At 39.9% G+C, this 26,189-nt stretch overlaps 1 protein-coding gene across 1 annotated transcript; it reads left to right on the top strand.

Moving 5' to 3' along the window:
- Positions 1 to 448: 448 nt before the first annotated feature.
- On the top strand, positions 449 to 22,648 carry TGFB3 (transforming growth factor beta 3). The gene is made up of 7 exons (XM_032231811.1): positions 449 to 1,166; positions 7,094 to 7,257; positions 11,933 to 12,062; positions 13,590 to 13,697; positions 14,569 to 14,740; positions 17,057 to 17,210; positions 21,442 to 22,648. Exons 1-7 carry the CDS (start codon positions 821 to 823, stop codon positions 21,598 to 21,600), a joined length of 1,233 nt encoding a protein of 410 aa, XP_032087702.1. The 5' UTR covers positions 449 to 820; the 3' UTR covers positions 21,601 to 22,648.
- The last annotated feature ends 3,541 nt before the right edge of the window (positions 22,649 to 26,189 follow it).

Here is a 26,189-nt window from a genome sequence, read left to right as displayed (position 1 = left end):
AGAGCCCTCGGTTGCTCCCCCTGTGCCCGGCCCGGTCTCGAAGACGTCATGAGAGGGAGGTATAAAATTTCAGGCGAGAGAAACAGAAGCAGGCAGTGCGCCTGGCGAGAAAAGGCAGAGGAGGCGGACGGCGAAAGGGGGCCGAGGGGAGCTCGGTGGCGGTCGAGAGCGGAACGGCTGGGTCTCGGCGGAAGAAAAGAGGCGGCTTCCATCAGAAACTGGGCAGACGGGCGACGGCGGACGAGCTCCGAGAGCCGGTCAGGAGGCACCGCTAGCAGCTTTGCCCGCCCGCCCGCCCGAGCGGAGCTCAGGAGCTCTTGAGGGAAGAACAGCCAAGGCCCTTCAGGCGCGTGTCTTGAGGGGACCCGGTCCCGGCGCATTTCCCACCGGCATGGCGAGCGACGAAGCAGCATGAATGGGCAGCCACAAGGGCTCCCTCGGTCCCTGACACGTGCACTCCCCGTGGAGTCTCCCCGCCGCCTGCCTCCTCCGAAGCTGCCCAGCAGCGCAGCGGGATTGGGAGCCCGGGCGAGACGGTGAAGCCGGCAGCTCGGCCCGATTTGCCCCCCTTGCGCGGACGCCCTCGCCCCCATGGAGAGGAACCCCGGCGGGGCGGAGTGCCGATCCGCTTCCTCCTCTGCCTGGACGGCGGCCGTCGGTGCTTCCTAGGCTCCGGAGTCCAACCCGCTCCCGAGGCCGGCGGGGAGATCCTTCATGCCCCTTCTTGCTAAGTGCCAAACGGCAGGATCTGCTTGGTCGCCCGCGGCTTCCCTGCGGAGTTACCCCGCCGCTCTTTCCCCACCTTGCGCCCCGCCTGAAGATGCACTTGCGCGGGACTTTGCTGCTCCTCTCGCTCCTGAGCTTGGCCACCGTTAGCCTGTCGCTCTCCTCCTGCACGACGCTGGACCTGGAGCACATCAGGAAGAAGAGGATAGAGGCCATCCGGGGCCAAATCCTGAGCAAGTTGCGCCTAACCAGCCCTCCAGAGAGTGTGGGGCGAAGCCACGTGCCTTATCAAGTCCTGGCTCTGTATAACAGCACCCGGGAACTACTAGAGGAGATGGAAGAGGAGAAGGAGGACAGCTGCTCTCAGGAAAACTCGGAGTCCGAGTACTACGCCAAAGAGATCCACAAGTTTGACATGATCCAGGGCTTTCCCGAACACAGTAAGTCCTTGTTCCTTCTGGGTTCCTGGAGGGCAATTTAAAAAGTGTGAAGAGGTGGGAGATGTTGCCTACTGAACATTTATTCAAGGGGGGGGGGGACACAGCATCTCCTCTTGAAAGAAAAGTCACCAAGCAGTTAAAGATTGGAGTGTGGAAAAAACCTGTGACAACAGCTGAGTCCTTGTTGCCTTAGCATGACTGAGTCCTCCTGTAAGCATAGATCTGAATCCAAGGGACAGCAGTCTGGGTTCTCTGCAGTTGCTTAGCTGTTTGTAAATTCCTGGTTGCAAAAATGAAGAGCATTTCTCTGCCAGGTCTCTTGAGAGATCTATCCTGATAAATAGTTTTCCCCACCCCTTTTAGGATGCAGAATCTTTTGGCAATAACTGTTCGTTGCGGCATGGTGTATCAGTGAGTGGTGAGTGCTTGCCAAGACACTGATATTTATGCAAAAGGATGAGGGTATACTTGTATGCATGCACCATCAGAGCTGATTGCCTGGACATATATTAGATGTGCAAGTGATTTTGCAAATAGGTTTGTGTTTGTGTCTCTGTGCGAGTATGTCTGTGTATATGAGCAAATACAAAAGACAGAGGTAAATGTGTTTCCAACATAACCAGAAATGTTTAAGTATATGTGTTGGATGTGGAGAGAACATTTTGAGTATGAGAATAAAGTGTATCTGACTTTAGAAGTGGCATACAAATTTAACTCATGGGTGAAAGTTGTGGGTCAAACAGATTTGTACAATGATTTGTTAATACCTATCTTTACCAAGCATATTTCAGGTTTGGGTCTGGTAGTGTGCTCAGATGGGTTTTCTAATAATGGAAGAGTTGGAGAAAGAGGCTGTGAGTTTCTGGCCATAAGTACTTTTTCCTTGACTGCCATTAGGTGTCCTCATGGACTCTCGAATTAATAGCAGAGCTGAGTGGGAGGTGAGACAGAAGACGTGGCCAAGTATCCTTGAGGGAGGGGTAGAAAAAGCAACAAGAGAAGAGAATGGCAAGAATATCTTCCAGTTTGTTGATGATAACTGCAGAGACCTGAAGATAGATTGAGTGATGAGGGTAAGAGCTTAGTCAATTCAGGCTGCAATCTCTGCACCTTTCTTGAAAGTAAGTTTTTACTAAGGAAAGTAGGGCTGGCCTCTGAGCAAACACCGATAGCCTCTTGGAAGCCTGCAGCCCCTCTGAACCCAACAGTTACAAACATCATGGGTTTTTTATGTTGTGTAGCCCCTCTTCCCACGGGTAGAAAAGTTTTTAGCATTGGTAATAAGCAAGCTCAGCTAGCTTTCAGTGCCTTGGAATAACATCATCCCCAAATCCAGACAGTGTGAGAAGAACCAAGGATATCTACAAAGCTCAAGTGGGGGGGGGACAAAGAACATGAGTGGGTGGGAGCAATGTACTTCAAGATTGAGAGAGCAAAAAGTGTTTTGATGCTTTGAAGCCAAAATTATTTTTGAAGGACAGAATAGATATATTAATATGTTCCATATGTCACTAGCAATCACTGCAGATGCTGGGGAAGTTTTCTCCTATAATAATACATAATGTATATTCAGCCACAATTGGCATGGTAGAGTTGGTTTCTGCTTTGCATGCAATGAAGTAAATCATTCAATAATCAGCAATCAGTATGACTATTGAACCTGCACTCAGGAGCAGAGTTGGAATTCTAAAGAAAATATTTGGCAAATTTGGTAATTCAGCCACTTAAATCTTTTGCCAGTTCTGCAAAAATGTAAACATCTCCTTATTGTGATGATATATCTTGATTGTCATAATAGTTTTGCAGCCAGGTTGTTGTTGGAAACCAAGAAGATGCTTCTGCCTTTCCATGCAGAGCCTTGGCTTTCTTTACACTAGGTGTAACATCAGATCTGAGATCATAGTCCTTATCTTGGCAACAAGGATCTAAGTTAGAAACTCAGCCTATGTATAGGCAGCTACCCTTAAAAATGGCTTTTCTTCTGAGAGACACCAACAGAGTTGTTTATTTACACCATCACATTATTTCCCCTCCAAGAAATTCATTAAGTTGAAAAATGTGGACATGAATAAGAGGATAATAGAGGTGGCACAGTAGCTTCTTCATAATGCTGAGAGCATTATGAAAATGATACATAACAGAACATATATAAAGCAAATAAGAGGAAAAGAGGATTCTGAGTGGTCTTCACATAGGTTAAAAAAACAACCAAAGATACAGATGTTGTACACCTGTGCTTTCTTTTGCTATGAAGTAGTAAAAATATGGAGCCACAGAAGATGAAAAACAACAAATGCCCCAAAGCTAAATGAAATTTAAAATAATATTTCTGAGTTTCAGCATTTCACTGTGGTAGTGTAATAAAAGAGGAGTTTATAATAAAGTATTGCAGTACCTAGACTGTAGGGTACAATTATGCTTATCTGATTTTTTCCTCAGAGAGAGAAGTTTCAGGGATTCATTGCTTAACCCATGTGAATTCATGTTAGGAAAATCATAAAAGGATTAGGGAATTATTCAGTGTTTGAGTTTAGTTACAAATATAACTAAACCTCCCATCATTTAATTCACATTCTGTTCTGAAAAAGAAGTAACCAGTAGAACAAGATGTTTCCATAACTTACTCAGTTCAGCCAACTTACTGATTTTCCTGCAGTGAAAGCCACTGCGGTCTCAAAAGTTGCTTCTATTGTTCTTGTGCCGACTTAGATTACATCAGCCTTAGCTGAAAGAAGGCCCCACTGCCCTGCTTGGAAGGTATGGGGAGGATCCAATTATTGAAGGTAATCAGTCAACAAACTCTTCAACAGAAGACATTGCTTGAAGCTTGTCACCACCCTTTAAATTCTGCCCCATTCACATCTCCTTATGGAGTCCTATTTTGAGGCCCATTTCCCTGAACAAATGCCACTTGAAGGATAAAAAAGGTGCCTTCTGCATCCTTAGCCAATATGGTTATATTAAATGAGATCATAGGAGTTTTAGTTCAATAAAGTTGGCACTTTATAGTTACTTATTCAATTATTTTCCTGATCCATAATAGACACTATCTGAACAAATTGTGCAGCAGCCTAAAAATGTTGTTATTCAGGAAATAAATGAAAACACAAGGAAGAGTTGCTTGAAATGCTATTTGAGAAATAACATGAAATATATGTTCTGTTTCTGTTCCTTGCTACAAATTGGCAAGGAATTTGGTGGAAACTTGCAATGCTCTACACAAGAGACAGCAAAACAATTAATGGATATAACATATACCTTTCACAAGTTTTCAAATATCGCAACTGGAAAAAGTAATCCATGAATGACATTTGGGATTCCTATGTCTACCAAGCTGCAATAAATGATGAGGTGACGATGCAAATGTCTCTGTACATTTGCATCATACTTTAATTTGACTAAACTGTTCCATAAAAATGGATGGATATGATCCGTGCCAATAGCAACAATTGTCAGAAGCACATCTTAAGGTACAGAGAAAGGGAAAGCAGTCAACATTTGGCTTTAGTTATAGAACAGTGATGAGCTACATTTTGTTGATGGAAAGAGGGAACTGTGGATGTTCTTAGACAACCAAAATAATGAGTGTCTGCAACCCAGTTGGATGATAGACATAATCCTGGGTGTTGCTAAGGGAACATCAGGAACCCAACAATCTATCCTCTACTTAACAGGGGATTTGTGATTTCCCATATCAACTCTGGCAGCTGTGTTATGAATAACTATTTTGTGGAAGTGATTACAAAATACTTCTAAAATCCCAACTATGGCCCAACTTCCCAAAAATTCTGTATTTTTCAATAGGGGAAATGATACTTAATTTGAAGTATGTCCTGGAAAGAAGTTTAGCCAAAGATCTGTGGGAGTTTATTCAGGATACAAAGTCAATGTACTTGGGCAGGGAGAGAAACGCCAGGCCAAGATAAAGGCAGTAAGAACAGAGATTGGCTGACAACAATCCCAGACTCAACCAGGTAGGATCTTGCTTACAGTGAGAAGTGGAACGGTGGACTCTCTGGGAGGAAGTGTTGTTTTGACTTGTCTCCTGGGACCAAACAATTTGCATTCCAAGGGATGCCATAGAAGTTAGATCATGATAAAGAAAATAAGAGTGCAATTTAACCCTGGTGAAAGCAGAGGCCTGCCTTGCTGAAATCTATGCCATTTCTCTCCCTTGCCTGGATGATGGATTTGGTCCCATGTCTTCAAAAGTGGCCAGTATTCAACTTTTCCCTGGCTTTGTCCCTCTGCCAGGTGGTGATTCAGAACAAACATAGAGCCAAGCCCACTCTCCTCCCCCACTCCCCGCCACCCGAGGAAGTGGGGCGAGTCTTATTCCATTGAGGTTTCAGTGCTGATACAGACAATTCCGAACGGCATACACAGGAAATAGAACTGGCTCCAAACTGTTCACCAGATAGCTGAAAGTATTTGTCTTGTTCCAGGACTTTAGCCCTGAAGAGGAAGCAAGATAGCAGAAGGAGGAGAGCTTTCACTCCGATAGAAAAGCAGACAGTCCCACATCCTGATTCCAAATGATGACAGGCGAAGTAGATCCTTGCATATGCACGCCCATTTCATCTCTAGGACAGGAGTGTATGTGGCCCCCCCCCCCCAAAAAAAAACAGTGGCTCCTGTCCACATGACGCCATGTGGCTGGCTTCCCAGAGCACTACATCTTTGTTTCTTGTCAAAAGCAGTGGAGAGCCCTGTCTTTTGGGGCTTGGGGGAGTAGTCTATGCGTGTGGGCAAGGAATTGAGGAATTAAAGACTCCATCTAGCCCTCTCCTGGTGGTCTGCTTTTTGGACCTAAGGTGTAAAGTCAACTTCTGTGGAAAAATACCAAAGCTTCTATAGAGGAGACAGAGAGAGCAAAGGAAGCACAAGCTAAGTTAGATAAGGAGGTACCTGAGACTGACAAGATTTGTGTAGCCCTATTTCAATGTAAGTTTGACCTATGAATTGGCATTCAGTCCATTCCAGTGATCTCAATGTATTATTTCCACCTGGAGTTGATTTTCTTGGACTTTTCAGTAGCCTTTGATAACATAGATCAAGAGAGACAACCTAGAGCCTCCAGAGTCCCCTATGAACATATCACTAAATTTGAGTTTCCTGCCATTTTTGAGGTGAGGGACATACAAGAACTGCAATAGAAACCGAAATATGTGCGATGTAGGGTTTAAAAAAATGTGTTAATACACCTACTCTATGACTAGTCATGGAAAAAGAGGGGAAATCACAATGTCAAATACAGTATGTTGTCCAAGGGCTTCCTCAAGATTGCACCAACAAAAGTTGGTGGCAAAACAGCAGCTTTTGATTTGGGGTTAATTTGTTTATTCATGAAGAAATAAGAAAAAACTGACATGTGAATATTTAAATGATTGAATACAGCTATTTTAATTATAAAAACAATTACCAAATTACTAATTTCCTAGTTGGTTTAGGTGAGAATCTGTTTGAAAATAATGTGTTTTTAAAATAATTTTTTGGTTTTTGATGAGCCAGTTTTAGGTGGTTATCCTTTACAGTGACTTTAAACCAATTGTTCTTTATTCAGTTTAAGATTGTTCTTTATCCTGAATATATGGGACCAAATTATTAATAAGCTTGAAGGATGAATCATTAAAAGATGGCTATTTGAAGATATCAACTTATTGATTCATACTAGGCCACTGTTTCTTTTGCTCTTAAATGTTTTAATCTGTCTAAGGAATAGCATCTGGGTAGAAAGTACTTCCAAGGAGTAAAATAATATGTTAAGTCTGCCTTGATTTTTCTACCTAGATCTAAAGAGTCACGTCAAACTGTGAGATGGGCAGTATATAAATTTAATAAATAACTAAATGAAATGCTTTCAATCCTGTTTGGGTTATGATCTCCCTCCTCAATGCCATTCCAGCTCATTTGTCATTTTCTTTTAGATGAGCTGCCGCTGTGCCCCAAAGGAGTAACTTCCAACATGTTCCGCTTCAATGTGTCTTCAGCAGAGACAAACATCACCAACCTCTTCCGGGCAGAGTTTCGGGTCCTTCGCTTGCCAAACCTCAGTTCCAAACGTTCTGAGCAGCGTATTGAACTCTTTCAGGTAATCCTGCTTCCTAGCAGGACCCCAGGGCATTTTAAGGGACAATCTGCTAATTCTAATGGACATTTTTGCTTTCTTTTCAATACCCTCCTCTCCAAGGCCTGGTCCATGACTACAAACCTTTTGTCTCTGGTATCTGAGTATTTTCCTCCTACAGAAGGCAGGGGTGTGATGAAGGGAGAATGAGCAAGGCTATGGTTGTGTTAGCATTATAGAATTATTTCATCATTTTATAGATAAGGCATGTTATGTGCTAGGATCAGAGGTGGTATTCAGCAGGTTCTGACCAGTTCTGGAGAACCGGTAGTGGAAATTTTGAGTAGTTCGGAGAACCGGTAAATACCACCTCTGACTGGCCCCGCCTCCATCTATTCTCTGCCTCCCGAGTCCCAGTTGATCGGGAAGGAATGGAGATTTTACAGTATCCTTCCCCTGCCACGCTCACCAAGCATACCCACCAAGTCATGCCACACCCACCAAGCCATGCCTACCAAGCCACGCCCACAAAACCAGTAGTAAAAAAAATTGAATTCCACCACTAGCTTGGATCCCTATGCCAAATAAATAAATAAATAAATAAATAAATAAATAAATAAATAAATAAATAAATAAATAAATAAATATTATCCAGCAGTGCAAACTAGAAAGTGACTTCTCTTGTCCTTTGTTACTAAAAGGCACATCTTCACATCTTCCTACGTCCATCCTGAGAATATCTGGCTAACCATTTTGAAAGATCATACATATAATGCAGCCTTCTCAACCCTAGTCCATAGCCCAAGCCAGCTGAGCCAAACTGAAATTAAATGTAGGTTTCCACCTTCCCCTGGAAATCAGGCTATTTGCACTGTGCTTAGTACTTTGGCTCATACTAAGTTAATGATGCAAAGCCAAGAGATCATTCCAACAACTATTGGCCACTTTGGGCTGGTATAGGCATGACCCCTCCCCTCTGTTCTTTACTGTACAATGTGTCAGCCGGCTGCCATGGCTGCCAATATATTGCGCAGGGATTCCTCACTGTTCAGTAAGCCAGCACAGCTGCTGACTGCTTCTGCCAGAAGAGGGAAATGTTTCAAATCCCAGCACGCCCTACCCCCAACTGCTGATAGCAGCCCCCACTATCACCAGATGCAAACATCTAGCATGGATGTCAATGCACCATGTGGGGGAATCTCAAGGATAGCCCTGTGATATGTTAATGGATAACGGGCTGATGTGAACGAGTTCTCCCCTTCCAGGCATTGCCCCCATGCAGTTTTCATTGTGTATCTGGAAGGCAAGAATATTATTGGGTGGGGAGATACATAGGGTAGGGGTTGCTGGTAAATCAGGAGAGTAGAGCATCATCTTCCCTTCTGAAAATTTCCCTATCCCCAAGATCAGATTCTAAGCAAAGCTAAACTAAAAGTTTAAAAAATAGTAAAAAAGATAAAATGATTCTGTCAGTATTAATTACCACGTAGTATGTCAGAGTTACAAACAGTATTATTGAAGTTTTTTTTAAAAAGAATCACTGCAATTCACATCTAAGTATTAGTTATTTATAATGGGTCCTTGGAGTTATGTGATCACAATTTCTGACATTCTCTGCTGGCTCCCCATAAGCACTCAATGGGAAATTGGCAGAAAGTTGGAAGATACATTCAAGTGAGGTCCTTGCTTTTGGTGCTTGCTTAATACAGCAACTGATATTTATATGTTAATAAAAAGAGATAAAAATAGATAAAGCAAATTGATCAAAAATTAAAATACCTGAAAAGTAGAAAAGCAATTGGATAAAGATGCTTCTTGGGGTGAGAAGCAAAACATTTTCAAGAAAAAGCTCAGAAAGTCCAGTTGACTTTTGAAAAGCATCTTTGAGACAATCGGATTAGATATTAAAAATATTTATTTAATGGCATTTTAAAATGTGCCTAGAAATTGTTCATATGGTAATGTTGCCTATGACAAAATTATTGGAAGGATGAAGCATATTAATTTCTTAACCAGGGAAGTCCAGTGGGGTGAGGGAGGAGATATAATCAAGATTGCAGTATTCAACATAATTGGTAACTATCTTGCTTTTCTTTTCTTTTCTTTTCTTTTCTTTTCTTTTCTTGAGCTGCTGGTTAAAATACTGCAATTTTCTTTTGTTATCATATAAACAAATTGCTCTTTGAAGTAAAAACAACAACAGTAACTAATGTTTAAAGGAGAGGGAGGGACAGGCTAAGGGTGGAATCTTAACTAATCTGATCTGGTTTGTAGAAAGGAGTTGATTCTTTTTTCTCCTTAGAAGTCCAGAGGATTTGTCTTTCCTTCTTTCGTGCAAATGGCTCTATAACTCTACACTGGTGGCCTGAGAATGCAGGATTTTCTCTTGGCATTGTAACTTTAGAGGGGATAGCAGTGAATCTTCTATGGGGAGAGACAGATCACTCTGCGAATGAGAAACACATAGAGCAGGTATGGGATAAAAGCAGACTGGCAGAGGTGGTTATTGGATGAAGATCTTTTATTGCATTGTCGAACACCACACCATCTTTCCCTTGCAAACTGAAGACAGACTCTGTGTCAGCCTGTTGAGCCACCTGCTTCTCAGGAACATAGTGGGCAGGGGGCAGACAGGGCATGCAGCAACAAGAGTGCAGTGAGGAGCATTCGAACCATGACCTTGTCTATCTCTTGATCATGTTAATTGATTGTTCTATAATTGGATAACTCCTCTGGCCTAGGTCTTTTAGTGATTATAATCAGGCAACAAAAAAGCAAATACTTTGCATAAGGGCACTCAGAGAGCACGCCATTTAAATCAAGGAAATCCATTGGATTCAGTATAGCATAATGCAATCCTTATGCCTAGTTGAATGATTACATGCCATCAAGTTGTTGTTGACTCTTAGCAGACACATAATAGATTTGATCCATGGTGATCTGTCCCTAACCTGGTCCTTTGGGTCTTCCAGTGAAGCACTCATTGCCACTGTAACGGAGTCCTCCATTTGACTGTTGGTCATTTTCTTCTCTTTTCTTCTACCTTTCCCAGAATTACAGCCTTTTCCAGAAAGCTAGATCTTTATATAATATGTCCAAAGTTAGTCATTTATCATTGAGTGAGAACTTTGGGTTGATTTGTTTGATTATCTCTTTGTTTGCTTTCTTGGCAAGCAGACTTTCTTGGCATTCTCAGTGCTTTCTATCACTACAGTCCAATAGCATCAATATTCTTCTTATCTGTTTTTTTCAAAGTCCAACTTTCTCTTCCAGAGTGTTATAGACAAAACCATGGGTTGCATGCAGTGGTGGGATACGACCGGTACGCTCCGGTACAGGCATACTGGTGCCTGCTGGGAGCACCAAGTACCGTTCCGGTATGGTTCTCCAGAGGGCCCGCCCGCCCTCACCTGTATTTAAGCCGATTGGGGCTTATGCGCACGGAGCATACAGCGCCTGCATGATGCTCCACCGAGCAGCTGGAATGTCACGGAGTGTCGCGGGCGGTAAGTACACATGCACATGTTGCGTGTGTGCATGTGGTGGATGCCCGGCCCTGTTGCACTGTACCGGTTGCAATGGGATCCAGAACCCACCACTGGTTGTATAATTATGCTCTTTGTAGGTATAAAGATGTAATGGCACTTGAATAACTTTTCAAAAATCATCTTGGCTGCTCTACCAAATACTGCAGTGTGTTTCTTAATTACTTGTTTGATCTTAAAATACAGAAGCTATCAACTATTTTAATTTCTTCATTGCAAAATATGCCTATTTACCTGGGAGAAAGGTCTACTGGATAAAGATTCCCTTTTATGACTCCCTCTTAAATGTCATCCAGGACATTTTGAAAATCTGATTGTTTTCCCAAGTCTGGGGACAAGATGATCGTGGAGCCCAATTTTGTTTGATTTTTAGTTGAATGTCTCCTAGAGTCATTTAGGATTTGAGCAGTCTTCCAATATAAGCAAATAGGCATACTGGTAAGTAGAAGAGAAAGTTCATACTGTTAATCACTTACATTATATCCAATATTGTAATTCAGTTTGAGAAGTAGAAAATATCAAATAGGAGTGCTGTATTAGAAATCATTTCTGAGCACTTGGCTTATTCACAGCACCCTTATTGAATGAAAGATATGTATTTGAAACTAGATGCCCTACTAATAATTTAGGAAAGTATTATTCCTTTTAACCATAGTTTTTGCCCTTTCAGTTCATGGCCAATGTTTACCCTGAGCTGCTCCCAGGAAGATATAAGGCAGTTTGGGTATCTAGGCTAGTATTGTTTCAAAAATTCATAGTGATGGTAGCATATGAGAAGTTAAGCCCTTCATGTGGAGGCATACACATCTCTCACAGGGAATCAAGACATGGTTCTGACAAGTAGTTTTCTAGGGAAACCATGGGCCAAATTATTGTGCAGTCCCGCTTCAGTTTGTAACTTCATCCCCTTGTATTTTATCATTCCCTATGTCAGTTTTTACATGCATGCTTTCCTGTCATGTTCAATTCTTCCTTTGGGAGACATGGCTAGAATTTGCTCAGATGAATCACATTAGACATTTTACATATTATAGAAAACCAGATGGGAAAAACATAACTCAAGCATTCTTACTAGAAGAGTTGGTCTTATCAAAGGAAACCCAGGAACTGTCCCTTGTGAACTAAACAATGTCATGTGTCATCTGCTTCGGTAGATCTTGAAACCTGATGAGCATATTGCAAAGCAGCGGTACCTAAGTGGCCGAAATGTACTGACACGGGGCTCTCCTGAATGGCTGTCCTTCGATGTCACAGAGACTGTCCGTGAATGGCTTTTTCATAGAGGTGAGTGGCACGTAAAGTAAGTTAGTTTTCTCTAACTAACTTACTCAAGTTACATGTGTCTGCTTAGACAGAGACATATAGGAAATCAGCCTTTCCCCACTTAATGGGCTCCATAAGTATTGGACTGCAATTTCTATCATGGCCAATAAGAGTTAAGTCCAATACATTGGGAAATTCCAGATTGGAAAAATCTGATGTGAATTGATTCTAGTATTGTTTTATATGAAGTTTTTTCTCACATAATTAGTAATGAGCCGAACATCATACCATGATTTATAAATTAGTTTCTTGGTTGCTGAGGTTCACAGGAACATTAGCATCTGGGCAGCAGCCAAAATTGAGATATGTAGGCAAATGATTTTAGCAGACTAGTGATCATGTGCCTGGATTGTTCATAGAGGAAAAGCTGCTGCTGGTGGTGGTGGTGGTGGTAATGCTGAGAGCTACAAATTGACAGAGAGTCCTACCCTGGAGCCTTATAGCTTAATGCAATACAGCAGTTGCTACAGAGATTAGCATTCAGCTGAGAATAATAGAACAAAACACAGGCTGTGAGATTCAGCAGCTGCAGCTAGCTTGGAAAACTGGACAGGTGCTAAAATTCAGGCTTGAACTTCAGACTATGCTTCTGGCCATAGACAGCGGTCTCTGCCTATGAGGGATATGCTTGTTACTCTCATGTTTCCTATCTCCAATAATTCTGCCAAGAATGTTCAGATTCCATGACAATTAAATGCAAAGCAGTGTCCAAATATTATATGTAAACTTGGAATATTCATTTCCCATATAAATCCTAATTGTTGTACAGAAGGTCTTTTCTTGCTGGATTTTGGGTTTAGTGGTTTAGACCTCCAACAGAAAGTTACTTAGTTATTTCATTTATAGAATGTAGTTGGAAAAAGGTATTGTATAAAAATACAACAGCCAGGCCTTTTTCTATTTATTTGGAAGAAAGATATATTGATTTCTGTGGTATTGCTCCATCCAAATAATTAAGGTTTGGAAATCTTGAAACTGGGTGTCACTGATCTCTAGATTGTTTATTCACATTATTCAGGCAAATTCTCTTTTTTAACCAACAGCCTTTTAATAAAATACTGAGGCCTTGCTAATTTCTTTGAGGAACTCAAAAGTATCTTAAGGTTCAAACTAATATGGCAAAACCCATTAAGATCCCTGTCAAAAGTTGATAGGTCAGTCCAGCCTGCTCCAAAATATCATCATAGTACATTATGTATAACTTGTTTTTGTTTAAGGTTGAGATAATTTCAGATTAGCAATCCAGAACAAGACAGAAAACTCAATACGAAGCTACTACTGGAAGGAATCTGGTATGGTTTGCACACATAGTTCAGTTCTGAATCTTTTGTAATGCTAAGAGAACATCCATTCAGGATCTCCACTCTTAACAGATTCAATTAATAGAAGAAAAGAAATGAAAATTGCTGAGACATTATTTGCTTTCAGGAATATTGGTTGGTAAAATATTGGCTGGTTTTTTTTTTTTAATTCTTCATTTTTTTACAGAATCTAATCTAGGACTCGAGATTAGTGTCCATTGCCCATGTAATACCTTCCAATCCAATGGTGACATTCTGGAGAATCTGCATGAGGTGCTGGAGATCAAATTCAAAGGTGACAGAAATGAAACTGGAGGGGAAAGTAAAGTAACTCACGTAAATTTGAGTATTGTTATTGCATTCATGGCCTAATCATATTCCATTACATAGCAATGTGTGTGCTTCTCTGCCAGCAATTGTCAGATATTTGTTTACATTAAGGATAGATAATGAGCTCAGGCACTTGTGCATTTACAGATTGCCTTAACAACAATACTCTTTTCAGGGAACTCTAAGCCGGCTGCTTAGAACTGGTATCTCTTAGTAGAATTCTCCATGTTTTCATACAACTTTGGGGAAACCTATGATGGTTTAACTGGCATAAAACTATAAAAGTATTATGGGGTTATTATTATTATTCCCATAAAAGTATTATGGGAATTACCTGTGTCACTGAGTTATAAGTACAACTTTGTAAATCCAGCCTTTCAAAAACTCACTTCTGCTGTGCTGCTGCAATGTGTGGGCATAGAGATTCGGAATGGTTTGTAATATCATAGGAAGCCAGCAACTTTTGTAATCTCAGTATTAGCAAGGGTTTGGCTTTGGGTCTTGCACTGTTGGCAATAATATTCAGGAATTTTATATCTCAGATTTTTTTTTCCAGCCGTTCGGGTCTAATCAGATATCATCCATTATTAAGTAATTTATCTCTTTTGGCCAGTTCAGGAACTGACTGAGATATCAAGAGATAGATTAAAATGATCTCCATCATCAGTCTGCAAATTATAAAACAAATGGACCTTCAGGATTTTCTGTCAGATTTATTTATCCTGTTAAAACCACAATCCTTACAAAAGATAGATTTATGGATTCCAAGTTTTCTAAAGCAACTATGACATTTGATGTCTCTCCTCTCCCCTCCCCCCTCTCCCCATGCTTCTCAGGGATAGATGGTGAAGAGAGCCATGGCCGTGGGGATTTGGGGAGCCTGAAGAGGCAAAAAGACCTACAAAACCCCCACCTGATTCTGATGATGCTGCCTCCACATCGTCTTGGAGGTTCAGCTGTGAGAAGCCAGAGAAAGAAACGAGCATTGGACACCAATTATTGCTTCCGGTAAGCTAAGATTCCTGAACCTACTGGAAAATAACCATCTCTTTGTCAAAAAATGCTCCTGAAAGCAACATTGGGATGACTTTGGATCATTTTGAAATTTAAAGTGAAGTGCAACTGATTAACCCCACTGGTTAAGTACTGTCTCTGAGAACTATAATTCCCTCCCAGCTCTAAATCTTGGCAATTGATTAATCCTCACTTTAAATGTGAAATTAGTATCCAAAATCTATTTTCTCTGGCTGAGAGAAGAAAAATTCCACTTTGTGTAGGAAGAACCAAGTCATCCCTTTAGAAAAAGAGAAGGCAAATTCTCTCTTTCTTTTGCATGTTTGTTTATTTGATTCACTGCAGTGGAAAAACAAAACAATTAAAAGCAATACTTGAAAAACAAAACCACACCTACCATTAGAGTCCAGCCTCACCTGATCCCAATGCCGGAGGAAAAGTCATCTTTTTAAGTTCTTCTGGAAATTCAAATGGGTGGGGCTTGTGAGCTCAGGGAGAAGGTATTCCACCAGGTGGGGTCCTCGGTTAAGAAGGCACGCTTCATGAGTTCTGTTAGATTACAACATTTGAGTGAAGGGATCCAGAAAATGCCCACTTATATGGCCTGGTGCAGCAGGTAGATATCCTTGGAGATGACCTGGCCCCATGCCAGACAGGGCTACAGAGATGACAATCATTTTGAATTGTACCTGGAAAGAAACTGGAAGCTAGAACAGCTTGAACAACAATGGGATCTAGTATGGGCAAAATGAGTGGTGTCTAAAACTTCAAACTTCACTGCATTCTGAACCAATTGCAATATCCAGTTTCCAAGGAATAGTGCTTTGTAGTAATCAAGCTGGGAAGTGACCAGGGAATGAGTGACTACAGGTGTAAGATCAAAGAATGGGACCAAGATTGATTTATATAAAAACTCCCCAAACCAACCAATGGTTGTCCTTCCTCAAGCAGAGTTGCAAATCCAGACCATCCCAAATTGCACAACTGCTCTGGGGGAGTGCTACCCCATTCAGAGGTGAAGATGACATCTTTCCAGAACCAGAGGAAACAAAAACTCCAAGCTACTCTATCTTGTTATGAGGCAGGTGCCACTAGCACTTGGGAAATATATCTTTGTAGCCCAAACTTGATATGCACTGTCTGGATTGCAACCATAGTAACATACCAGGTGCAGGAAACCAGGAATCACAGAAAGGAGAGAAATATTCCTTTTAAATGATGTATTCCCAGTGCTACCAAGAACCAAACAGGTTCAGTAAGGCTCAGAATAAGTTGGACCTTTTTTAGTGTGAGTTCTTTCACATAATTGTTGGGCTGCATTTAGCTCAAGAGATGCAGGGCGGCTTTATTGAAGTCTTGGGATTGTTGTTAGAGCAGGTGTCCAAAGCATGGAGTCAGGGAAACAGATAAAGTCCAGGGATTAAAGGATTATCTATAGACTAAACTCTTTTCATCCTCTACTTCTTCCTAAACTGTCTCTTTTAGAATGTAATATGAAGAGGGATAACACAAGTGAAGCTTTTTTTCATCTATTGTTCATAATTCCCTTACTCTGCTGAGCAGCATTCTGGGATCATGTACTAATTTACTCATCGTAGCACCAACTATAAGGGTGTCACAGTGGATTGACAACAATACTAGCTTGGAAAACCTGCTATTCACCTAAGAAGAGTAATATGCTCCTGAATCTTCTGTCACTTATGTAGGGTGGCCCCAAAATTTGTTTTCTCTACAAAATCAAACTAATCACTATGGCTGCTTTGAAATATTTATAGCAGCTTCCCTGTTTTTTTTTTCGATTGAAAGAAACAGCCCTCTCATTTCAGGCTGATTTTCATCCTCTTCTTCATCTGCATGAAGTTTCATAGTAAAAAAAAACTTGGATAGGAAGTAGGCCTAGTAGCTACTGTTTCCTTTTTGCAATTTTGCTCAATTAAAAAAAAACACCAAACTTCAAGCCTTAAATCAGATACTGACACTTTTTTTCTGGATTATCTTCTTGTGCATACATGCATGTTCCAAAATGGTGGTTGCCAAGCTCTCCGTTGTGAGTAAGTGAATCAGTCAGTCAGTCAGTCAGTCAGTCAGTCAAGGTCGTATAACTCAGTGTTAATGCAGGTGCCTATATTTATTTAAAGCAAAAGACCAAACACATCTGCTGCCTGGTCTTTGAGCAGGAGCTGAGAATCCATTAGGACCTCCAAATTACATACATGTTCTTTCTGGAGAAACGCTGCTCTTGAATTAATACATTATTGAATTTGAATAAATGATCTGAGTGTATTTAATATCAGCTCCTTTTTGTTCTAGGAATCTGGAGGAGAACTGCTGTGTACGTCGCCTCTACATTGATTTTCGTCAAGATCTAGGCTGGAAATGGGTGCATGAGCCAAAGGGGTACTTTGCTAACTTTTGCTCCGGGCCATGCCCTTACCTTCGTAGTGCAGATACCACACACAGCACGGTAATCAGTGTTTTAATATGAGCAAAGAACTTGCACATTAGGGCATCTCTAAATTCCCTCTCATGGATAGTTACCATATTTTTCAGAGTATAAGATGCACCTTTTTTCCTCAAAAAAGAGGCTGAAATCTGGGTACGTCTTATACACTGAATATAGCATTTTTGGCCTCTCAAAGCCCGCTCCTTCACAAAAATGGCCATGCATGCCCTTATGGAGGCTTTCAGAGAGCTCCTGGGGGCTGGGGAGGGCAGAAATAAGCAAAAAATGGGCCATTTTTTGCCCCCCCAGCCCCCAGCAGCACCTTATAAGCCTCTATAAGGCTATGCATGCAATTCTTTTGACCAAAAATGGACCCATTTTCATGAAAAATGGGCCATTTTTTGCTCGTTTCCCTCCCCCGAGCACTCTGCAAGCCCCCCCAAGGCTATTCATGCCTTTTAAAAAAAAAATGGTCCCATTTTAGCAAAAAATGGGCCATTTTTGGGAGGTTTGCAGAGTCCAAAAACTCCCCTCCCCCTTTTGGAAAGCTCTTTAACTGATTGATGGGAATTACATTGATCAAGTGCTGTGCCAGCAGAAACAAAGTCTTAGGTGCTGCAGATTGTCAGCGATTTCCTTTCCCAGAACATGGATAAATACACCTGGAAACATCTACCTACCTACCTACTCTCTCTCTCTCCCTATCTACCTATTGTATTTTTCTCTCTTTCTCTCTCTCTCTTTCTCTCTCTCTCTCCCCCTCTACCTACCAACCTACCTACTCTCTCTCTCCCTATCTACTGTTTCTATTTATCTCTCTCTATCTGGAAACATCTACCTACCTACCTACTCTCTCTCTCTCTCTCCCTATCTACCTATTGTATTTCTCTCTCTTTCTCTCTCTCTCTCTATCCCTCTACCTACCAACCTACCTACCTACCTACTTACCTACCTACACACACACTCTCCTCCCTACCTAATCTATCTATCCCTCTACCTACCTACCTACCTACCTACCTACCTACTTACCTACCTACACACACACTCTCCCCCCTACCTACCTACTGTATTTTTCTCTCTATATCCCTTTATCTACCTACCTAACTACTCTCTCTCTCCCTAAGTACTGTATTTCTCTCTCTTTCTCTCCCTCTTTATCCCTCTATCTACCTACCTACTTTTTAAAAAAAATGTCTCTTCAAAACCTTGGTGCGTCTTATACTCCGAAAAATATGGTACGTTTTATGAATTTTTGTTATTTGTTGAGGCAGTCTTGCACCTAGTTTCCTAGGTTCTTATTAAACTTAGTGGAGCTTGAGTTAAATATGGGCAGAAAGACAGTTAATTTGTTCTTGGCGCAAATAGAAACCTCACCTTCCTTTAAAAAGTTTTTAAAAGTTAAAAATTTTGAGTTTTTAAAAGTTAAACAAGAAACTGGTGACATCCTGAAAAGGAAAACATTGGTGTACAGCATAATTTTTATTTACAAGAGCAGTTCTGAATGCAACATAAGGTCTACAGATCAAGTTTTCCTCAGCCTTCATACCCTCAAGTTGTGTGGAGTACAACTCCCTGGTTCATCAGCTATGGTATGCTGGTTGAAGAATGATGAGAATTAAAGTCTAAGGTCAGAAGAGGACTGCCATCATCATTCACAGAAAATAAAAACGGGGTAGAAAGCGCCTTCCTTGGTACTCTGCTTAAGTGCCCAGAAAAAAAGCAAAGAAAACTTGAGGCACTTCCCCTCTGCCATACCTTTCATCTTCATCTTTGGGCGAATTGGTGTTTGGGGGCTGGCTACATCAATCATGGCTGTTTTGTGAATAAACAAGCTTCTTTCCCATGGCAATCATTTTGCAAAACAATCCTCAACATGGTCTCAAAATTCTGAGCATGTCTCCACTCCACTCCCCAAATAAACATGCTGGGAAGTTTCTTATTGCTCACAGAATGATTTCCCCTTTTTAACTATGAATGCTGCTAAACACGGGCAAATATGTGTAGTTAAGACACACTTCAAAATCCCTGGTTGCTGAAAGAGGCAGCCATTCTGCTTTGTCTGACTTTTCTTTACGGGAAATAAAAGAGTTTGCTTTGACAGGGCAATATTTTAGATTTGGAAAATGGCATAGAGAGTATAACATTTCCTCTCTCCAAACACTGTGGCCTCCCTCCCTCCAGTGCCACTTGGTGTCTGGTTTTTACTTTTTTTCAAAAAAAAAAAAAAAAAGTGTGTGAAGTCCTTGTCACGGCTTTTCCAAGACTGTGTAAAGAGAGACATTATTCAAAATGGAATTAAGATGTAGAATGAAGTTTGGGTCAAAGGAAACAGCACATAAAAACCTGAAATGTGTTTTTAATTAGTTCTACACAAAGGAATGGAGTAAAACCCTAACTCTCAGATCAGTCTTATTCCAGAGGCATTCATTGCCCACTGAAGTTTAGTTGCAGATACCCCTGATGATTCCCCTCCCTTTCCCCATCCATGGGTAGTTTTAAGACATCTCTGATCTGTGGGCTTAGTGTGATGACAATTGCATTGGAAGAACCAAGAGAAGGAACTCCTTAATAAGCTCACACTCATCATTCCCTCTCTAAGTTTTTTCCAGCTGAAAAATACTTATGCTCCAGCTGAAAAGGAAATCAGGGAGAGATAGTTTGCAGCTATATCACTGGGCACATTTTGTTTAAACCATATCTAGTGATGACTGATATATGATTACATTCATTACTTTGCTCCTGGGGATTAACTACATCTCCTTAGGCACAGTATTTGCCTTTCTTTTCCCTCTTTAAGTCAAATTTTAGTGCAGTGTGAAGTGGCTTACTATTCTGCATTCTGCCCCTGAATTTCTGATGAACAAAAATTAGACCTAGCCCTGAGTTCTATACCTTGTTTGCTTTCTACCCATTTTCTGGGCCTTGAGCCAATAAAAATATTCTTTTCTATAAAATAAATGTAATAAAGGTTCGCTGAAAAGGATCCTCCCCCCCTCTGGCAACAGTTATGGAGGTCAATAATTAACCATAGTTAACACTGTGATTGTTAATGCCTGTCGTAAGTGTTTATATGGCAAAGTACTGTAATAACGATTAACTTTGGCTATAGAGGAGAATTTCCATGATGGAAGACAACTATCAGCATGGATAAGAAACACCCAGTGAAGCACTCTAGCAGTTGTTCTGAGTGTTGTCTGTGCTGCAATTATTGTGAATGTAGAAGAACTGATTGAATATTTCTTAGCAGTGCAGCATTTTCAGATAGCAGTGCTATCTGTTTTCCATTTGGTTGTGCATATTTTGAAATCTGCATGATAAGAAATCCATGACTCAGTTTCAAAATTACATTAAATCAGTTTTTTAACCTCATATGCAACAATTGACAACATACACAGAAAATGATAAATCATAAAACATATAAGGCTGGATTCATAAAAACACACTAAGAATCAAACATATTATGACTTAGTATATTGTGAAAACTCAATGTCAACTCAAGGTCTCTTGTTAAATAGGGTCTAAGAAGGAGGTATACTTCCTCTACATAGCAGTTCTATAGTAATACATAATAAACAGCAGTCTGTCTCATCCTAGAAAATTTGGAACTTATAAGCTATCTTCATAATTATTTTCTGTATACAATATTTTGTTTGAGAGGAGAGGAATTGATAGTAAAATTGATTGGGCCATGAAGAAGGCTAATGGAAGAAGTAGACTTGCAGTATCTGGACATACTACACACCCCGAGCTTGAAAAATAGACAAATATTAGTTTTCCTCGGTTGTCCTCTGATCTTGTCTATATCAATATGTAGAATGGAGCAAAGCAAGTATCTCACATGGAGTTGTAGAGAACTGAAACAGTTGGGAGGTGAATGTTGATACTTGAGAAGGACTGGATTAAATCCAGTATGATTTCAAAAAGCTGGCCAAAGTAAGTTGATTTTTTTCAGCTGTTTTTCTTGAAACTCTTAGCAAGACTGTAAGCCGGTTACACCCAGTTTACTTATTTATTTTTAAAGAGAGGAATATGCTAAAGAATTATATTTGCTAAGACAGAGGCTTGGGTGTTACACCACTTACTTAGGAAAAATCATTTGATCAGTAAATTGTTCAATATATTGACCCAGTGGTTGAACTGAGGTAGAAGCTGTAAATGTTGTATTTTTAAATATGCTTCCTGCCTAATGTTAATTCTAGCAACTGGCAACTACTAGCTAAGATCCTCATATACTTCTTGGTTGTTTTTCCAGGTTCTTGGTTTATACAATACTCTGAATCCTGAAGCATCTGCTTCCCCCTGTTGTGTTCCCCAGGATCTGGATCCCCTGACTATCTTGTATTATGTTGGAAGGACCCCAAAAGTGGAACAGCTGTCTAACATGGTTGTGAAATCTTGCAAATGCAGCTGAAAAGGACACAATGCAATTCCCAGCTCAGAAACTGCAACCACTACCCTTGATCCCAGAGTAAAACTCAATCCTAAACCCATTTCTGCTTTCCTGATTTTATCACCTTGTTTCCTTATTAAGGTTCCCCCTCCCCCCCCTCTATGAATGGATATTTGAGGAAAATGGACACAATATTTTTAATGGATAAAGGCTACCAAATAAGGGATTTTTTCCAAGGAGGAAATCATGAGCAGAGCCGGAGCATGCAGAGCATATAGGAAACCTAGACTTCTTTGCCCATCACTAATTGTTTCACTGAGGTCAACCTTTTTCGCAAGAGGAGGATGGCTGCTTTCCTTTTAACTGGACATATTTTATTAGCACCCATATCATAATGGAAGTCATTATTCTGCAGACAGTGAGCACAGGAAATTTGTGGTCCAAATATGAATCTTCTCTTCTCCGTTTACTCTTTCCTCCTGGAACACCTGCTGGAGGGCTTCTGCCACAGAGGTTCTGGCTTTGTCCCTCTATCCCAACCCTATTCTTTGGTATCTTCAAAGAATCTTGAGGCTGTTGTGGTGGTTGAGATCTTCTTTTAAAAAACTCGGCCCATCTTGTACAAGAACTTAGCTTAGGCCACACCTGCCAAAATTTTATACAAAATGTTAATCTGAATACTGTAAAAAAAATAAATATTTCTCTTTTGGATGTTAGAATTTTGTGTTCCAAGAAAGTTGTTTCCGTATGAAAAGGAAGAGATACAGCTATGGAAGAACCCATACAGGTCAATCTATAGCACTTATTGCAGCAAGAAGTCATTCTTGATTAAAACCACATTTTCAGTGACTGAGTGTCATGAAGGAAATGGCAATGCTGGAATGAGATTTACACAAGCCATTGGGATCAATTTGGTTCAGCTGTTGTTTCATTCATCATTTGGTGGTGTTGGATTAATGTTTTAATTTTCCTAATTTGTTTTTAAAGATGTGTTAAACCTATGACTTATAGACTTGTAGTACTTATATTATTTTGAACTAGCCCCACTTAAAAAAAGAAAGAAAAACCATTCCATTGTTGTTTGCCATTTATGTTTTCAAGGGACTAACTTGCAGACATACCAACTTTATTATTAGTTTTTCCAGAAAGTAGATTGACCAATATAGATAACCTTGAGAGACATGTAGCAGGATGAAAGATTGGTTTCAGTTGTGATGAATAGATGTTAACATAAGTATCACATTGAAAAGGTTATCTCTCTGATCTCCTTAAGGACCTAACAACTAAAAAGAGCCCACCCTTTTAAAATCACTGTTGTTTCAGTTGCTTCAACAATGGATACAGGCATATTCAAAAAGCACTACTGTACTTAACCTGACTGCTGACACATTCTCCCTATTGCTTACATGCCAGTTTCACATAGCAATAGCACAAGACTTATATACCGCTTCACAGTGCTTTTACAACCCTCTCTAAGGCTTTTAGAGAGTCAGCCTATTGCTCCCAATAATCTGGGTTCTCATTTTACTGACCTTGGAAGTTTGGAAGGCTGAGTCAACCTTGAACCTTAGATTCGAACTGCCAAATTGCAGGCAGAACTAGCCTGCAGTACTGCATTCTAACCACTGCGCCACCGCAACTCTTATTTAGACATTGGGTGGATACTTTTTAAATTATTAACTACAAGGATATAGACAGGCTGAATGAGGAAACAGGTATAGGGTGGTAGGGGACGTTCTCTCTATGCCCCATTCTAACTCTCCTGTAGCCTGGAAATAGTCACCTCATGCAGATCAGGACAATAACAAAGGTGTTTTGTCCCCTGCTTCCCCTCCCCCCATTTTGGGGGTTCTAATCACATTGGAATTCTGCATCTTTACTTTAAAACATTTTTTTTTGTTTAGATTGCTACTGAAAGAATAGTGTTGGAAGACCTGAAGGGCCTGGTTAGAGATAAAGTGTCATAGAGAAATGTGGAATGCTAAGAGTCACACTGATTAGATGGCACAACATAAATCGGTCAATCAATGAAAGCATAACAGATATTCCTCAAGAGGAAGAACACATTTGGCTTCCAAACTACATGGAGGTCCTTATGCAGGGAAACAGAAAACCACTTTTTTAGCACTTTATTATTTTGCTGCAAACAAGACAAGTGAGCTATTGGGGTTTGCCAGTTCAAAATGTGGCATTGAATTGCATAGTGCTCTTCTTTATTTCTGTTAAACCCTAGCTAGGCCTCTCTCTAGCACAACCTTATTACTGTTCACTTTCTATCATGCTGTTCTAATTGCTAATAAGAAACATTTTTTATGAAACATGAAAAATTCCAGATACAGCAGCTGGGGTGGTGTCAATCTATCATATCAACTCTTTGGCTAAGAGCCTGTGGCAGGAAAACTCCAATTCAGATAAGAGGGTACTTCCCACTCATTGCTTAGCTTTTAGCCTTCTAATTTTTCTCTTAAGATCTCCTTGATATATAACAAGCTAAAAGTGAGGCAAGTTACTGTCCCAAGGACATACAGTACTTTACTGTGCTTTAACTTTTGTGGACAAGAGACACCTCTTGATTTCTGCAATGATCTATATAATTTTGAAGTGAAATATTTATAAATAAACTACAACATATAAAATTAATCATCTGGAATCTTTTTCTACTGTACCATTGCTTCTGATGTTACTTAAAAATAAATACAGGTGGATGCAATTTTTTTCCCAGCAAGATATATTATTCTTTTGAAAACTGAGCTAGATTTTGATTTCCATGTGCAATTTCTGCATAACTTTATTTCCGTGCTTAAATGTCAGCCTCTTACATAACAGCACATTCGAATATCAACTCTGCAGTCTTCAACAAAAGTTTTAGATTTAATTATAGAACCACCTTTACCATAAAGAACGAAACATCTCATTTTATACCTTTCACTATCATAGTTCCTTTTCTGCAACACAAAATATCTCCAGTACAAAATACCTCTAAAGCATATATTAATAATTTTGATCAAAATTAAGAATGAGGACAAGCCGAAGAAACTTGCCGGAAGATTGCAAATATTGCCACACCCTACAAAAGATGCACTTTATTTTCCTTAATGTGGCATCTTATTTGATGCCCTCTAAGATAATGCAATTTTATAGATAAGACAAAAGCTTAGTCTTATGCTGGCAATCTATTGTGAACAGGTAAACATTTAGAACTGTTTTGATGTTCAACTTCCATTATTTCTGTAGATGAACAGGAGTAGAACAAAACTAAAAAAAATCTGAAACACACAGATGATATTCGGCATGAAAGTAGCACATATTTATAGAATTGTCTTAACATCTTGAAAATACAATTCTGGATCAGATGGCAAGGATCAGAGTCACAGCTACTTTATTAAGCAGGGCATATCTGGGGGACTTAAGGATTTTTCCTAGATGGCATCTAACAAGCTGGTTTTGATTTTTGGTTCTAGCGAGGATATATCAAGAAAATGGCCTTCAGTTAGAGTACTTGAAAAACAAATACTAAAGGCAATTTCTTTTTAATCTCAAATATCTTATTAATATTTGTCTATAAACCTCTTTTCCCCTTTCAGTGCAAAGGCTCAAATTCATTCAACTTCTTGGGTCTTGTGAAATGTCAATGTAAGACACATATGTTCAATGTTCAGTTTCACTGAAATAATTGGAGAGTTTGAAATTCTGATTTTAAATTCTCTAATTAGTTTTTTCCTAGATGTGAAAGTACTTGAACACAATGGGAATCATTTTATTTAGAAACCTGGAAGCAAAATCGGGGGAAACAAAATGGTATTCAGTATCACTCAAAATCTGTTACTCTTAGCTGACATTTGCTATTTAACCAGCATTAAAGTTGAACTCCTCCTCCTTATCTTGTCCACTAACATGACAAAATCCACATATAGGGGTTAAAAACCATTACCTTCTCTGTGAAGTTCAAAATAAACAAGATAACTCCTTGACAAGATGGAGTAGCTGAGATATGCAAAGAGCCACAAGTAAACCTCAGAAATTAAGCTTGAAAGCCATTTTGGTGAAAATAAAAATAAGAACGAATACAACTATACAGTAAGTGGAGAAACAGGCACATAGTTTAAAAACAAAAAAAAATTCCCATAAAAAAAGAAGAAAACCCCCTGAAAATAGTCCTGCATGTATGCATGATATTTTCCATCACTGCCTCATTCCATGTAGGTTTTGTCACTCCTCCACTGCCTTAAATATTAACTCTGGCCACCTGCCATACACATGAGTCTTAAGATACCCACTTAAAAATTATGCATAGGACATACTTCTTGCAAGCAAAAGATCTGAATAGAGAAAAAGATCAAATTGTGATAATAAAGTTCTGTTTGCTTTACAAATCTTTCAAAAGTTGAATTACTGATAAACAAAAAAGCATTTAGAGTGTTAAATGAAGCTATAATGATAGCTGATGAAGCACCTTTGTTCAGATTCATCATCTACAGTGACAATTTCTATGAAAGGGCCGGGTCTTGGAAACACAAATTATTAAGAATATGTGAAATGTGAGGAAGAACATAATACAAGGAAAAAAGCTGGAATAAATTGTCAACTAATTGTGGAGAATAAATTATAAG

This window comes from Thamnophis elegans, chromosome 1 (genome assembly GCF_009769535.1).
Source record: "Thamnophis elegans isolate rThaEle1 chromosome 1, rThaEle1.pri, whole genome shotgun sequence".
Classification (NCBI taxonomy): Eukaryota; Metazoa; Chordata; class Lepidosauria; order Squamata; family Colubridae; genus Thamnophis; species Thamnophis elegans.
The sequence above is the reverse complement of the archived record's forward strand: the minus strand, read 5'-3'. Positions and strand labels throughout refer to the sequence as shown.

Coding starts and splice junctions, on each gene's coding strand:
- TGFB3 (XM_032231811.1), top strand. CDS start 821: ATGCACTTGCGCGGGACTTTGCTGCTCCTCTCGCTCCTGAGCTTGGCC. Junction 1,167..7,093: donor CCAGGGCTTTCCCGAACACA/GTAAGTCCTTGT, acceptor ATTTTCTTTTAG/ATGAGCTGCCGCTGTGCCCC. Junction 7,258..11,932: donor AGCGTATTGAACTCTTTCAG/GTAATCCTGCTT, acceptor CTGCTTCGGTAG/ATCTTGAAACCTGATGAGCA.